Source organism: Triturus cristatus, chromosome 1_2 (genome assembly GCF_964204655.1).
Source record: "Triturus cristatus chromosome 1_2, aTriCri1.1, whole genome shotgun sequence".
NCBI lineage: Eukaryota > Metazoa > Chordata > Amphibia > Caudata > Salamandridae > Triturus > Triturus cristatus.
Window position 1 is genome coordinate 544,697,682 of NC_140580.1, and position 16,806 is coordinate 544,714,487.

At 45.6% G+C, this 16,806-nt stretch overlaps 1 protein-coding gene across 1 annotated transcript in view; it reads left to right on the forward strand.

Moving 5' to 3' along the window:
* The window catches only part of RRP12 (ribosomal RNA processing 12 homolog), a 362,034-nt gene that overhangs the window by 205,334 nt on the left and 139,894 nt on the right, over positions 1 to 16,806 (forward strand). Inside the window, exons 18-19 of the mRNA XM_085606394.1 lie at positions 2,829 to 2,983; positions 11,069 to 11,136. Of these exons, the coding sequence (XP_085462520.1) occupies positions 2,829 to 2,983; positions 11,069 to 11,136 (223 nt within the window). The remainder of the gene's footprint in view (positions 1 to 2,828; positions 2,984 to 11,068; positions 11,137 to 16,806) is intronic.

The following is a 16,806-nucleotide window of genomic DNA, read 5'->3' on the forward strand; positions in this document are numbered from 1 at the left end:
GAACGCAGGCTGAAAGTCATCGCATCGCTATTGTGGACCGCCGCAGCTGAGGAGCTGTTGCCGCTGAGAGCCCGCATTTACCTGTGTTACCAAAGTCATCGTGATCGCTATTGTGGGCCGCCGCAGCTGAGGAGCTGTTGCCGCTGAGAGCCCGCATTTACCTGTGTTACCAAAGTGTTCGTGATCGCTATTGTGGGCCGCCGAAGCTGAGGAGCTGTTGCCGCTGAGAGCCCGCATTTGCCTGTTTTACCAAAGTCATCGTGATCGCTATTGTGGGCCGCCGCAGCTGAGGAGCTGTGCCGCTGAGTGCCCGCACTAGTAGCCACTTCGAGGATATTGCTATCACCTGTGGGTGCCCGCCTTTAAGCCCCGTCCCAGGCTTATCGTGAGTGGACGATGCGGACTGCTGCAGCGGGGAGCTGTGGCCGCTGCGAGTCCGCCTGTCATCACCGCAGCTTCCTTGTGAGGCTTCGTGCCGTGCCCCTTTAAATCTCAGGTACATTGTGTCTCACCGGGTTGCGGGGGCCCCGGCCTCGAACTAAGTTCGTTTCACACGCTTTTTGAGTGCCTCTATTGCTTTGAAGTGAATCTGTAATTATGTGCATTGTGGTTTCTTGATCGCTTTTGAGCCTTGTGTTAAGCCTATATAAAGATACTTATTTTTCTATAGTTACTTGTGTGGTGTCCCTTTGTAGTGTCTTCACTGCGTTATTGTGTATGGTCATAAATGCTTCACACACTGCCTCTGAGATAGGCCTGTCTGCTCATGCTACATTACTACAGGATTGAGCAGGGGTTATCAAGGGTGTAGCCCCTTACTCTTGACTTAGGAAGAAGGGTCCCTATATGGACATCGGCGCCAGCAGATACCAACTAGATCCCCATTTTTAACAGAGTACATTTCAAAAGGCTGCAGGACCTTAGAGGATGGCACTGGGGATTTTTAGGGTGTCGGGCAGAGGCGAGCAGCAAAAGTCTACTGGTCAGCTGGTAGTTCCATGAAAAGGCCTCTTGCAGTTTGTGGTGTCAATGTAGCCATGCAGTAGATCAGCCAACTGACCCTTAGAGTCCAATTCTTTACCCTGGGTACAAGAGAAAGCCGGTCCAGTTCTGTCAGACTACAGACAGCTGGTCTAACTAGTGGGTGTGAATGACTCTTAGACACTCTCTAGCCCGTAGGGTGGAAGTTCCAGAGGAAATCTGTACTCTCTATTTCAGTAGTTCCTATTTGCCCTACTGCACACAATCCCGTGGTGCCCATCACTCTCAAAATCCTAGAGGAAGAAACCCTTCTGCTGTTGTACAGGTCCTATGCCCAGCCAGAAGTGTGGCCAGGTTAATGAGCCGTCCCCTCTTGTGTGAACACACATTGATTTCCTTCCACTGGGTTTTGTTACCAGCCTCACTTGACAAAGGCTTGAGCTTCCCAAGTGTCACGTAACATCTGCTAGTGTGACAGGACATGCCCCTTTGAAGTTAATTAAGTTCCTCAGCCCACACCACCTGGTTTTCCTGATTTGGGAGCAATTTTAACACTTATTTTGCAAATACTTCCGCTCCCGCGTGGCTGGGCAGTTGCTGGAGAGCTAATACAAATTATCCTCTAGCTGCTTAAAGGAGGGTAAAGATAACATTCTAAAACTTTCATTTCCCATATATTTAATAAAATTCCACCTTTACGATTAGATTGGATTTGTATTAAATGTGAAAATAAGTCTGTGAATGGAGTCTGTAGCTGGATCAGGTCAAACTTTCTAGAATAAAGTGTATAATTCAAACTATCCTATGTGCCAGTTACAGCCTGATCAGTGATATCGTTTTGGCCATAATCATCTGGAGAACATGTTTCTAACATCACAAATGTTAGACTTTTAAATATTATGCACCCTAGCTTCTTGACAGTGAGGTGTCCTTAAAGGTGACATATTTGATATTTAAAGGGTGCTTTTGACAGGTTTGGGCAGCACTGCTCAAGATGCTGCTGTGAGGCTACACAGGGTAGGCCTGAAGCCACCTTTTGACTGTCATTGTTGTAGATAGCACAGTAGATGCTGCAGTAGACATACTATGACCTTATAGGAAAGTTAAATATTTAGTGGTCAGAATACATACGCTGAGCACTGGACAGCAGTGTCCCAGTGTTAAAGTTCAAGATTACCAGCAGGTGAGTCCCAAAGAAATAAAAAAACATGGAGGACCACCCAAAAACATTTAGGGTTATGACATTTGGCACTTTGTAACAAATGTCATAGCCCTGGATGCAGTGCAGCTGGCAGCCAGCTTGTCATCATAGAGATGACAAGGGGCCACCGGATAATGCTTGATAAGGATGGATACCAAGAGACTCATACCCGCATAGGAATAGGCATTTTTATCCTGGCCACAGTTCTGCTATGTCCGTTTTCCCTAAGTCAGTTTTTGGAACTGGTTCTCTCACGTTCGAATGTAAGAAGTGTAGAACTAGGAGTACTGTTTCTAAAGTAATAGATTAAAAGCGTTTTGTATTTGCAAATTGTTGATCAAATTACTCACTTTACTCGAAATTGATTGTGTCCATTTTGTGCGGATCTCTAATTATAGAGACATCAATTATCACACGTTGGCTTTCTTAAAAGACAGGACCGAGATTGTGTGTGGAGAAATTGATCTATCTGCCCACTTGAGATGTTTTTTCCAGAGGCCATCTTTTGGTTTTGTGGGGTATCTTCAGTTAATGCAAAGACAAAGATTATGGTATTCGACAGGTTTATGAACAGAATTCAATATTTAACAAAAAAAAAATCCTTTTCAAAGCTATTCTGACTCCATTTTGCCTTCCTCCATCACAGAAGCGGACCGTGCTGAAGTGGGAAGGTTTGCCAAGAACTTTTTACCCATTTTGTTCAATGTCTACACTCAGAAGCCTCCTGCTGGGGAGAGTAGTATAGATAGACTACCAGTTTTGGATACTATTAAAATCTATCTGACCATCACTGATCAACAGGTGAGTGCAGCACTAGTGTGTAAATGTGTGTGCTTAAATGCATATGGAAAACTGTATGTTTAACATCAATTGCCACTTGCAATTAACAACAACTGCTTTCTACTGATTATTATATGACAATGACTTGTTCTCTTCTGAGGAAAAGCTAGATTGTTTTGTCTGCAATAGTCTAATTGGAAAAACTAACTGCATGCTGCCCCAGGTAATTTATCTCATGGTGGTGATAGAGAGAGTCCTGCAGATTTCTTTGGTTTGAATGCCTGCATGTAACCCAACACTCTTCTTCCCAGGCTTAATTCTCTAGCCTTGTAGACTTGATTTAGATTAGGTTACTTTAAAAAAAGCAACATTGTTGGAAGAGACCTCCTGTCTCTAGAATATATTTCCACTTCAGGAACTGTAGAATTGTCTCATTGAACCTCATGTTTATCTTCAAGAGTAAAGGGATACAGTTTTATAGCTGTACATAGGGCAACTGCAATTATGTTACAGGTGAGCACCAAATTATGAGCCATGAAAAATTGAATTATGCAACATTTAAGGGGCCGACATTAACTATTTTCGACATATTAGCACATCAACACAAAGGGATTCCAAACACTATACGAAATGCAAAAGGTTAAGAGAGAAGCTAAATATTCAGCAGATTATATTCAAAACATTATTCATCAACATTTTATTTCTTGTTCTTACATGAAACAAAGGTTTATTTCTTCAAGTAAAAAAAAGATAAGTTTGTGTGAGACATGGTTGCACACCACTCACAATTAGCTTATATGTTTGCAATGTGTAAAAGAAAGGATGAAACGATGCAACTTTTTAAGTCTACTCATCCAAACTATGTTTAACAGTTGTCTGTTTTACCATCACTCTATTTGCATTGCAAGATCTCTGGAATTACCTCTTTTTAATTAGTGAATAACTTGCATAACAATGTTCTATATTACATAGTTGCTAAGTATGTGTCTCCATAGGAACATACTGGTACTTTGTGTTATAAACTCATAATGTACACTCTTGAATGAACTACTGCTTTTGTATTCGTGTGGTGTAACCAATGAGTGGAACTAATTTTTCCTACTGGGAAGGAATAATTTTTAGGTCTCGCGCCTAGCGGTGTATTGCGTAGCAGTCCTCGCGCAGCCCGAGACATTTTGTATGTGAAAAACGGGGAATGTGAGCTACCCTAGGAATCGCACACGCTCGTGCATGTGCGTTTCCTTTTGAGCTCCCCCATTGGCCTTTGCGTGCGTCTTATTCTAAAAGACTGCACGCAATTGGCCCGAGGTGCGCGCATAGCTCCTCCCATGGCCTATTGGTGTCTATTACGTGCACCAAGCGCATAATAGACACCAATAGGCCGTGGGAGGGGCAATGATAGTGCCCAGACACAGGCATGACGCGCGCGCCACTTGTTTAATATCGTGGCCAAGGGATGAACTAAAGTCAACGTGCATAAAGCGCTCTATGTAGGCTGCGAAGCGTCAGTGGAAGCTTACACACAGCTCCAGGGCTGCATCTCACACCAGAGGACCGCTTGGGGGCTGCAGAAGAGACACATCGTGCAGAAAGTGCATGCCAGCAGTAACTTGTCGGGGTTATTTGTGTATAAATGCGCTTTATCGCGCACAAGGTTTGTTTTCGTTCCTGTGCCGCCAAGAAGGGCAAAACAAGCTGTTCCCCACACCAAGGAACCTCTGCGCGAAAACACCCAGCTCATTTGTGTGCGGCCTCTACTTGGACGCTAAAAAGTAACTGCGGGGGCTTTGGTGTCGCCCCAGAGCAGGACAGAGCATCACCAGGTGTTACATGGTGTGCGTATATCAGAAGTGCACTGCACTGGGGCTGACAGCCAACATGCATGACATCCAGACGCACAAAAAAGCAAAAGGAAAGACCCGCGCGCACAGGGCCTTCTTAGTGACTGACACAGCTGCACCGGCTGCCCGCGGGTGCCATGTTTAGGGAAGACGCTTCACGACCAACAAATAAATATTGCGGTTATCAGAGGGTGAAAGGAGGGTCATTTGCAGAAATGGGACTGGGGGCTGGGCTGCTTGCAGAGGGGCGGTCAGGGCACAACGACTTTATGGGCTCTGGTAGAGCTGCAGGCTCGGGGTTGTGACGCTGCTCCGCTCTCAGCAGATGGGCATACTGGGAGTTGTACCAACAGAGTTCCGAGTTGTTTCCCCAGAGATGCCTACTGCGCCCCGCCTAATCCACCCGGTGCCATAATTATATTGCTACCCCCACCCCTCACCCACACGAACTGAGGCCATAATCCTTTTAACCCTTGCCTCATTTGCCAGTGAAACCCCCAGTCTTCCATGTGTTATATTCCAAATACTCTGAAAACTTTCACTGCTTTACTGCTTTTCAAGCGGGTGTGTTCCCTACCAATAAACCAAAAGCTATACTTTTCACACTTGCTTTAACAGCACTCGCACCCCCCAAAAAGTCAAAAAATTTACTCGTAGAGCTTACAAACATCGTTCATTGTTTTTGGCGTCACAAACAAGTGTTAACTCATTCTTCATTATTGAAAAATTTACTTTTGCTCACAAGTCTTGCCCACATCCCTCCAAAGGCACAAAGATGTTTCGGGTAAGACTCGCCTCTGCTTTAAAGTGCGCCCACCTGCAGAGTGCATTATTGCCCCTCTATACAAGGAACAGGTGGCTACGGGCTACCTACCCCCATCGACCCACCACCGCTTTCCATTAAACTAACCTGTGGAGTCCATATCAGGTTCCTCCAGCAATCCACAATGCATGTCCTTCTACTGTTGCAGTCTTTTAATTGTTTTCCTTCTCTTTCTCTGAAAGTATTGTTTCTGCCTCTTATGCTTTCTAAAGCCTCACCCAAGGGTTCTTAGGTGGCAGGAAGTTTACATGTCGGCTTAGTAAAAATGTAATAATTTGTTTTTAAAAAGACCAATCTGGTGTAAAAAGTGAAAAGATATTTAGTCACATGATGACATTCAGAACCAATTTATGTTCTTTGTTGTGGATAAATAGAATCATAATTTGCCACTCAAAGGATAGTGACTGTTATTTTTTCACTAATATAGAGTGAGGTTTCTGAATGTACAGACTTCTCTCCCGAGACAGCGACTTTTTATAAGAAAAAGCTAGTTAAATGTAACTCCCGTTGACCATTGTTGGTATCCTCACAGATTCACATGCTTTTTAATTAACTCCAGTAACTGAAAATCGCCTACAAAATAAATGATAGCCCTTCCGCCACTTTGAACGTCAACCCATATTTGAACCAATAAGGTGAGTGGATTGTGTGTAAGCTGTTCACCAGATTTCACCTTTAGATTCTTGAGCACATGTAGGCAATGTTGTCAAACATGTCGTACATCAGCGGGGACTAGAGTGGCTTGCATGTGGATCAATGAAAAGTACTAGTGCAGGAGAACTGTATGTTAAGAAAGCTTATATTTTCCCTTCCATTTTGTCTTCAATATTTTACATTTTGCTCTTGCGTCATATGAGGTGGATTCAACCAAATAATCTTTCTCAATAGGGGATTTATGAACTAGAAGTTCACTGAAAGAAATGGTGCTATGCAGAGAACCACATTCCCGCTCCTCTGCACATCCTGGGCATGACAAGCACTCCAGCACATCTCTCATTTGCAACAGGCACACGGCTGGTAGCTAGCTTGGGAAAAAGTAGCAGGCAGCACACGACTAGGAGGAGTTTGCCTTCTGAATGTATAAACCTGTCCAGATTCAATGTAGTACTTCACACTAACCGATTAGGCTGCTTCCAAGCACTCCAACTTTAAGCAGATAAAGGAAAAGGAGCATAGCCTATATCCAGCTGACCAGACAATAAACCACCACACCTACTGCTCTTGAGGGACTGTAAACCATCAACTAAAGAACACTAAGCCTCCTGAGAAGTCACACCTGCTACTCATCAGTCCCCTGATAGACTAGCACACTGAAGTGGCCAGAAAGCAATATCGAACGAGGCGCTCTACCACTACTAGGCATTGTTATTTACAATGCCATTAGCTTTTTTTTGGTAGGCACGGTGAGAAGGAGATTAAGATGTTCTCTCCCTTGTGTGCTTCCTCCCCACTTCCCTCCGTGATGTGCTCACCCATGTGTGCTTCCTCCCCACTTCCCTCCGTTGTGTGCTCACCCTTGTTTGCCTCCTCCCCACTTCCCTCCATGATGTGCTCACCCTATGTGCTTCCTCCCCACTTCCCTCTGTGATGTGCTCTCCCTGTGTGCTTCCTCCCCACTTTCCTCCATAATGTGCTCACCCATGTGTACTTTCTCCCCACTTCCCTCCGTGATGTGCTCACCCTGTGTGCTTCCTCCCCACTTCCCTCCGTGGTGTGCTCACCCTTGTTTGCTTCCTCCCCACTTCCCTCTGTGATGTGCTCACCCATGTGTGCTTCCTCCCACTTCACTCCATGATGTGCTCACCCTGTGTGCTTCCTCCCCACTTCCCTCAGTGATGTGCTCACCCTTGTGTGCTTCCTCCCAATTCCCTCCGTGATGTGCTCACCCTTGTGTGCTTCCTCCCCACTTCTCTCCGTGATGTGCTCACCCATGTGTGCTTCCTCCCCACTTCCCTCCATGATGTGCTCACCCTTGTGTGCTTACTCCCCACTCTCCATCCTCGCCCTTCATCCTGCACCTCCAAGTTCAACCCCCCTCTCTAGCATCTCCTCTCCTGTACCAGGGCACAGTTTTACACCTCACATCTTCTCCTCTCTTCCCATTAGCTTAATTTCCCACAAAAAAGGATTTGCTTCAAGTTAATAAAAGGCATTGTCGTTTAGAATGCCAATTCCTCAAACTTTAGTAAATGCGAGACCTATTGCATTGCAAATGCTTGTTTTTTTATGCTGTCTGGATTGTTTTGACTTATTGTAGGAAGCTGGCTCTGTATATACTATACCAAAGTAAGGTATAGTGTGCACAGTCATTGGATCCCCAAGGGAAGGCAAAGACAAAAGTAGATAATACCTTACTCTCTTTTTGTCATAGTGTGAGCGAGCAGTAAGGCTTTATCAGAGGGCAGTATTAATCATTTATTGTACACACTCAGGTAAGAAATGATTTCACACACCAACAGTTTTGTATACCAAACATCTTTGTTGAATTTATTTTTTAGAACCAAGCCAGACTTGGTGCAGGTTAGTAAAATACTTTTCTCACGTAATACAGTTTAATGCAGATGAATGCAGTTACAGGCAGGTCAAATGTTCAGAAATAGTTGAAATTACTTTTTAATCACTTTGCAATTACTTTGATTACTTTTTAAGTTACTTTTCATATTAATTTTTCTACTCGATGTGATATGCCTAGATATCACACTGGGAATATATTTCCTGGATAAAAGGTGAGTAAAACAGTTTTTATCAATACACAGTTTCTTAGGTTTACATACAAAACACCCTCGATGTTTTTCATAGGAAATCAGTCAATGCAATCCTATGGAAAAAAATTGGGTTCATCATTTTGCAGGTAAGTAAATGGTCTTAAGGTTTGAGCTTCTAGGGTCAGAACAACGGTTCCCTCAGGGTCGAGGATGCACTCAAAAACCTCCCTCAGCTGCACTAGGGCCGCCGGGTGCAGAGTGCTGAGGCTCAGTGTTATCCAATGGGAAAGGGGCCTCCGGTTGGTGGCTGCTCACGGTCACGCCACTTGGATGTGGAAGCAAAGCTCCTAGGGTTTAGCTCAGGACAAAGAGGATCCGAGTTGGCACAGAAGGTGCACCACCAACAGGGGCAGCAGGGTGCGGATTTGGAGTCTGGATCCCTGTTTTCAATGGTAATTGCCGGTTTTGGTTTTAGCTGCAGGCTAGAAGGTGGAGTCCATTCGGAACCCTTTAAAGACAGCAGAGCTACAGCATGTTGCTTGGGACTATTGACCGTTCATAAATAATTTCCTTCCTAGTTCAAGAAATTTAGGAGCTAATCCAAGGGGCTGGCATATGGGTAAACACAGCCTTTTCAGACAGTGAAGCAGCAAACAACCCAGTCCTTTCAGGGATTTAGCCACAGGCATGGAACTGACCGACAGCGTGCAGGCCTTCAGGGGCATCAGTCCTTTATTTACTCTTACCCTGCTACAGCAGCTAGCAATCGGCTTTAGTTTTCCCTTAGAGGCGTGTGCCTACTCATTGGGAGACAAGGTCTGTTGCTTCCTCATGTTCTATGAGGCTTTGCCCCTCTGGAGGTGGCTAGAACGCCAGAACATCTTTCTTGTCACCAACTACCCAGCAGGGTTCCTGAATGCCAGAGCCGACCATCTGAGCAGGCTGTGTCTGCATCTTTGTGTGATGCAGGGCATTTTTTATCATTGGTGGAACTCTGGCTTGATCTTTTGGCCACAGACGAAAGCTTGGTACTAATAATTTTGTGTGCTGAAGTTTCCGCAAAAGTATTCCTTAGGAGACTAATTCTAGTTGAAATACAAGGGACACTTGTACACCTTCCTACCGCTACCTTTTCCGACCTGAGTTTGGAGGAAGATAAATAGTGACCGGGCCCAAGTCATCCTAGTGGTTTTCGATTGAGCCATGAGATTGTGGTACCCGGAGCTTCAGGGAATGAGCATTTCCCCTCTGTAGATTGAGCGGCTATAGTTGACTACTTTTTCTAAGCCACCTGAGGTGGTAGTACTCATCCTCACTGCCAGACCTGCTTCCACAAAATATAGCCTGGCCCGAGTTTGTATCTGGGTTTGGTACCCAGGACACTGACCTCTTACAGATGAAGCTGTTGAATGTCCTTTCTGTTTTGTCTTACAGTTTGCACTACAAAAGATATTTGTTGTCCCTTTTGGCCTTTGTTTGTCAGACCAATCGTTCTTATTTAAATCACCTATCATGATGTAGTAGATTATTGGTTAAAACTTTTTTTTTACCTACTAAGCCACTTGTGATGTCACAGTGGGACCATAATTTGATCTTCACGTTCCTCTTGTGTACGCCTTTGAGCCTATGCACAGCTGATTGCTGCTTCTCCTGACATTGAAGACTGTCTTTCTCATTGCGATTACAACCAGCTTGTCATGTAAGTGAACTGCAGTCAGTAAGTGCTGCTGCCATGCACCATATCTTTTCTGGACAATTTGGTGCTGATTATTTAGGTGACCTAACCAGAAGTAGTGACCCTCTTTCATATTGGACAATCCTTCACTCTACTGGCATTCTTTGCTCCCTTTGCCCCTCAGAAGAGGTGGAGAAGCTCCATCGGTTAGACATAAAATGTGTATAAAATTATACATAGATTGTACCAAGGACCATCGAGTGGACAATCTACTTTTTTGCGGTTTTCTAGAGCAAAGCTAGGTCTGTGCAGAAGACAACCTTGTTGAAGTTCATAGGCCTCTGCGTTAAGTTCTGTTATACACTGTCCAAGAAGCAGCCTCTGAACGTTCTGTGGGTCCCATTCCACCAGTGTCAAGGCCACTGGAATGGTGTTGGCACAGGAAATGTCTGTTCTTGACATCTGCAAACTTTCGTGGCACTGTTTCATCAGTTTGAGTACTAATGCCTTAATAGCCAGGTCAGACGAAAATGCTACTCATCCTTGGTGAGGCCCTGCTTTATCTGTTCTAAGGTGAGAAACTGCAGTTAGAAGTATCCATAAGAGGTATATGTTACTTACCTGCAGATTCCTCAGTGCCCTTCCGCTTCCCTGTTCTGTGGAGAGGTCATTTTTTTAACATCTTTAAAGGTCCTAAGTTTGTATTTAGCACACCGTTATCAACAATAGTCCACGCTTAAGTCGTTAAAATGGAAAAGAGAACAAACTGACATCAGTGTGCACGGGTGGCGCTTGTATGCAGCTCCACTCTGTTACTTCCAGAGCGGTATGGAGTTAGCACAGATCTGCACAACACAACCTAGTGGCGCATGGGAGCACTGCTACAAAAAAATCTCTGGGTACAGTCTGCCACCTGGAGGGTTTTTAAAAGGTGAGGAATTTGTAGTTGGAGTATCCTCCCAAAAATGTAACCACAGAGGTAAGCAATTTGTTCTGCAGGGTATAAGTTTCTTTTTCACCAGTTTTATGTGCTTTAAATGAGTCCCTCTGTTTCATTTGTAGATGGTTGGAACCTTCCTGTCAAAGGCCAGTGAGAAACTGACTGATCCAGAGAGTTCAGAGTTCACAAGGTAAACACTGCTTATTTGTATGCTAAGCTTGCCTAGCACTTGGGTAATTTGTCATCAAGAACATATGGGAAAAAGTTGTCATTTTCAATGACGCAATGGGATATAGAGAGTTTATTAGCCACTACACCTCCCCTAAGTAGCAAATTAGGAGATCCATAAATGCATTGCCACTTTGAGCGTGTTGCATGAGATAAAACATTTGGTTGCACCTGTGAGAAGTTGGCCTGATGTATGATGTCACTAGTTCTAGTGTACACCTTATATCAGTCCAAACAACCCTTATGGTGATTGGTTGTAAAGTCAACCTTATAGACCAGCTATCCTAGTGGTAGCATGGACAAGAGCAGTCTTAGGCTAAACTCTGAATGGCATGTGAAGCCAGCTGTGATACCATATATAATCCCTTGAATACCAAATGAAAGGACACCACAACAGATATATATATAAAATAAAGTGTATTTATTCTAGTCAAACCCTCAGCACTCTTTATGAGATTTGAGGTAAGTACAACACAGTCTTATTCAAGCATACATTAAGTCACACAGGTAAGTAATACAGTTAGGCCCTAGGGGCCACGCAAACCATATACTAAAGAAGTGGTATAAGGACCACTGTCACGGAAATAGAATAGGCCTAGGGAATCGCTGGGGCTACACTACACTAGCAACAGTTAGGAAGTGGGAGGCCCACGGGATTCAGGTGCAGAGTGGAAACACTCACGCGTAATGCGTAAAAGTCGATAGAATTACTAGCAGTTAGAAATTAACAGTTTAAGGACACTTCTGAAGCAGCTAGAGAGTCGAGACTCGGAAACTAGACCCTAGGATAGTCACTACCCTTGTGAGCACGAAGTACCCAAGTTACCTAGCCCACGGGCTGCGGGTGCATAGGTGTGAACTTGCGTCTGGTTTCGTCGTGGACTTCTATGGATGCCTGAAGGAAAGTTGCTGACAGGCAGTCAGTGAAGAGTGTCCGGTGGATCCCAAGGCTGGGATCAAGAAGAGAGGATACCTGCAAGCAGAAGGGACCGAGTCAAGGTCACTAGCCAGTGACCACGTGGAACCAGGAAGGAACCAGGCGATGTCGTGAAGATTGCAGGTGAAAGGTGAAGCTTGTCGCTGCAGCCACGGGTACCAGGAGACGTCGAGGACGACCAGGACCAGGAGGCGAGCTGTCCCACGAAGGCTCTTGCTGTCGGCGGCGTCGAAGTCGAACTAGGACTCACCAAGCCTTGGCAAGCGGAACCCACGAAGAACGGAGGACTTGCTTCTGGTGCAGACCGGGAAGGTCTGGGGTGCTTCTCTTTTGCAAGGAAGCGGGAGCCAGTCTAGAGGAGCCAAGCCAGCAGTGAACATTTCAAGGTGTGTCGTCACAAAGGCCGCTAGCCAACGGGCCAGCAACCGGACAGACGCGGCAAGCAGGAAAATGCAGAAGGGCCCCACGCAGGACTCGTGGAGTGTGGGGGGCTGATCTTCGGTGCAGATGGTTCTTGGGGTTGGGGCTTCTCAATCCCCGGTGCACAACTTCGAGGGTGCCTCAGAAGCTGCGCTGGAAGATACTCGCCACTTTTCCCAGGTAGCCGGTCCCACGTCTCTCGTCGCCTCCACGGATCTCAGCTCGGCTGTGGATGTGGATCAGGGTCGGTGAAGTCTGGAAGTCAAGGCTCTGGTCGGGCTCTGCAGTCGGTCCCTCGTAGAACTTCAGCAAAGCAAAGGGTAGTTTCTTGATGGTGCCTGTTTGCACAGGGTAGCCACTCCTTGGCCACAAGGGAGATTCTTCAGTCTTCTTCTTTCGTCGAATGTCGAAGGTCCAGAGTTTCTGTTGAAGTTGCAGGTTCAGGATAATCTAATCTCCTGGGGCCCAGCTACCACTCTTATACTAATCTGGGGGGCTGGGTTGCCTGCTAGGTCACGCCTTATGGGTGGGACCTGGGAGGGGGGTGGTTATACCCCCCTTCCCTTTGTCCAGTTTCGCGCCAGGACTGGGGCTGGAGTGCCCCAGCACCGGTTTGAACTGGACTATGCATGGGACACCTTGTGTGCCCCAGGCATGTCTCATTCCTTTCAGCCCTCCCTGCCCCAATACACTAAAGTCTGTCTGGGGAGGTGCTAGCACCTCCCCAAGCAGGAAACCTATTGTCCAACCCTCCCTTGCCGGGATCACTCCCAGCAGCAGGAGGTCAGACTCGTGTCTGTGGCAGCAGCATCCATTTTGTGATGCTGAGGCTTTGGTTAGAGTTAAACAGCAAAGTAGGATTTTAACATGTCTCTCCCTCTAGAAGGAAGGAATAATATCCTCATCACCAGAAATGGTATGGGGGTATTATTCCAAAGTGTTAGACACCTTACACGACATGTTTTGATAAAGCCAAACCATAGTTACCATAACCGTTTAAGATTATAAGGCACTTTAAGAGTATATGGTAGGCTATATCATAGAACAGCTATAAGGACATGGCTCCGAAAGCTACAGACAGGCTCAGCTCATGCTAGAGCACCATCTCACATGTTACCAAGCACTCTGCCTCCAGGATTGTTAAGGCCTGCCATAGGAGTGGCTGATAGGTACACATGTGTCTATTTTAAGGGTAGATATAGGTATACTATATCTAAGCAAGGGATGATTACACGACCTTGCCCCAGCTGAGGGATCAGCCAGTTGTGTCTGATTGGAAGGCCAGGCCAGGGGTGGCATAATACATGCTGCAGCCCCTGGGAGGCCTAGGGTACACCTATGCCCTGGGTACCTAGGGTACACTGTACAGGGTCCAATAAGGTGATCCTTACCAATTGTGTATGTACCTAGGGTACATGGAGTCCATTTTAAAGAGAGAGCAGACAGCCTGAGACCCTGAATGGCAGGATCTCAGGCCAACTAAGTCGAAAAACCAGCTAGACACTAGGCAAAAAGTTGGGGGTAATCATATTCAGATATCCACCTTCCTACAGCACCATTCTTATAATAAACATTTAGCATGAATTTTCATGGGCATAGCCAAAGAGAAGATTTACTGGTTCACTTGTCAAGAGGGGCAACATTTGCAGCTTTTTGGGACAATCATCCTTCCTGTGTGTGTGCCTTAGAGTTGGTCCGAAGACAGTCTATTTCTTTCTATTTCTGTACAATTTCTACTCCCACCTTGTGGTAAAACTGCAAACACCAAGCAGATAGTGCAGAGTATGCACAATCCCCCCAGCACAAGGAGGAAGACTCCGACGCCTGTAAGTTGTTTCAGTCGCAGAAAACACTACGTGATCGTCAAGCTTGATGACGTGATATGCAACGTCAAAGCATTCAACACAATCCGGATATCTTCAGCGAAGATCTGTGCATAAAGAGGTCCAGGCGTCGGCGGCAGAGGAAGAGTCCTTCTACGTCGCAGAGTTGGATTCTGAACTTGAGATCGATTTCGAGTCCAAAGATGTTCCTCCTGGACAGGGTGCTGTGAGTACCCAGCAAGCTTGCCCCCTAAAACCTTTTCCAAAAAACATAAGGCTACGGCACCACCTCTGCCTTCTGGCCAAGGTCGGCACAGAGACAATGATTCCAACGCCCCGCCTTCTGGCTTGGCACCAAAACAAATCGTCTAGCCTTCCTGCTTGGGATCGAGTCGACCGAAATAAAGTTCAATCTGGTTCCAAGGACAAATATGGTTTGGAACTGCAATACACCGGTTCCAAGGACAAATCTGGTTCGGACCTGAAACCCTCCGCTCCGAAACAAAAACATGCATCTGAGCCGAAACATTCACCTCCCTAAAGCTCTATTTCGGCACCGAAACCAAAAGACGGTCTCTCCGAGCCTCCCGAGCCAATTTTAGACGTTCTCAACGCTAAATTGGTTACTAAGCAGAAAAAGATTATATCAATCCTCATACAGGACATATTTCTTCCAAAACACCAGGTAAATGCAGATTTCCTTCAGAGGACCCTGAAGATAAAATCCCTCTGAAGAAAAAAAAAAGGACATTGCTACCAGCCCTGCTTATCCTGCTCCACAAATCCGCTCCACCATCTTCTCCACACTTACCAATTTAAGATCCCTTACACATAACTCCTCGGGGATCTCTACATACACAGCCTGAAGGGGATGATATTGAAGATACTCCTTTACCTGTAGACACATGGAATGATTATACCCTTGACCCTCCAGGGGATACTGACCCAGACCTTTACCCTGTGAAGCCATCATCACCAGATGATGATGTGGCTTATCAAGAACTTATTAACTTATTACCAGAGCAGCAGAGTATCGTGGGGTGGCCTTACATAAAGAGTTCTTAGAAGAAGACTTTTTATTTGCGACACTTGGGTCCACACTCAGGTCCAGTCAAACACTACCTATGCTAATATGATGAGGCATGCAGATGACCTCTTAAACGACCCTGTGCGTGCACATATTTTAACTCCCAGAGCTGGTAAAAGTATAAACTTTCTCCATCTGATCCTGTGTTTATCAAAGGACTAATCCTCTTGACTCCCTAGTAGTGACCAATGCTCGCAAAAGAGCTAATTCGCAATCCTCTGGGGATGCACCTCCCCCAGACAAAGAATCTTAACTTATTGATGCCTCAGGGAAGCGAGTGGCCGCTTAAGCCGCTAACCACTGGTGCATCGCAAACACACAGGGCCTACTAGCTAGGTACGACAGGGCACACTTTGATGAGATGGAGTAATTGCTCCATAATCTCCCAGACAAACGCAAAAAAAAAGCACAAGAGTTCAGGAGGGCAAACTCATTTCTAACTCTTCTATCTGATGTGCTCTAGATGCTGCTGACACTGCGACTAGGGAGATAAATAAAAGTATTCTCCTCAGAAGGCATGCATGGCTTAGGATTTCGGTGTTCAAACCTGAAGTTCAGCAATCCATTTTAAACACCCTGTTTGACAAGCAACACTTGTTTGGTCCTGAAGTCGATCAGGATTTAGAAAAAATGAAAAAGGACACAGAAGTTGCAAAGTCCATGGGAGCGCTCCAATCCCCATTAAATAGAGGTTCCTTTGCTGCTCCTTTTACAGAGGAGGGTCCAGGAACACCTCCTCAGACCCGAATGCTTCCTCTTATAAAGGCAACAATCCATCCTCTCCCTCAAGAGGTTTTTATAGAGGAGGGTACAGAGGCAACAATTCCAAAGGTAGGGGTAGAGGTTTCTCAGCGCGTTACTTCCCTTCTCCCAACAAACAGTGACTTGCCCACACCTCCCCCCGAATATTTAACTCCTGTCAGGGGAAGACTTCAACAATTTCTCCCCATTTGGCAATCCATAACATCCGACAAATGGGTGATAGATCTTATCTGACGTGGCTATTGCCTGAAGCTTACCACCAATCCTCCAAATATTCCACCTGGCACTCACAAACTGTCATTAGTCCACTTACAGTTACTCAAACAAGAGGTGCAATCTCTCTTGGGAAAAGGAGCCATAGAACCAGTTCCATTACAGTACCGAGGTTCAGGGGTTTACTCTCTCTACTTTCTAATCCCCCCCCAAAAGGACCTCTCCTTGAGACCAATTTTAGATCTGACAGTTGAAACACTACATAGTGTCAGAACATTTCCATATGGTGATGCTTCAACAGGTGCTTCCACTTCTGCAGCAGCGCAATTTTATGTCCACACTAGACTTAAAAGATGCATACTTCCAAAATTCCAATCCATCCAGCTCTTT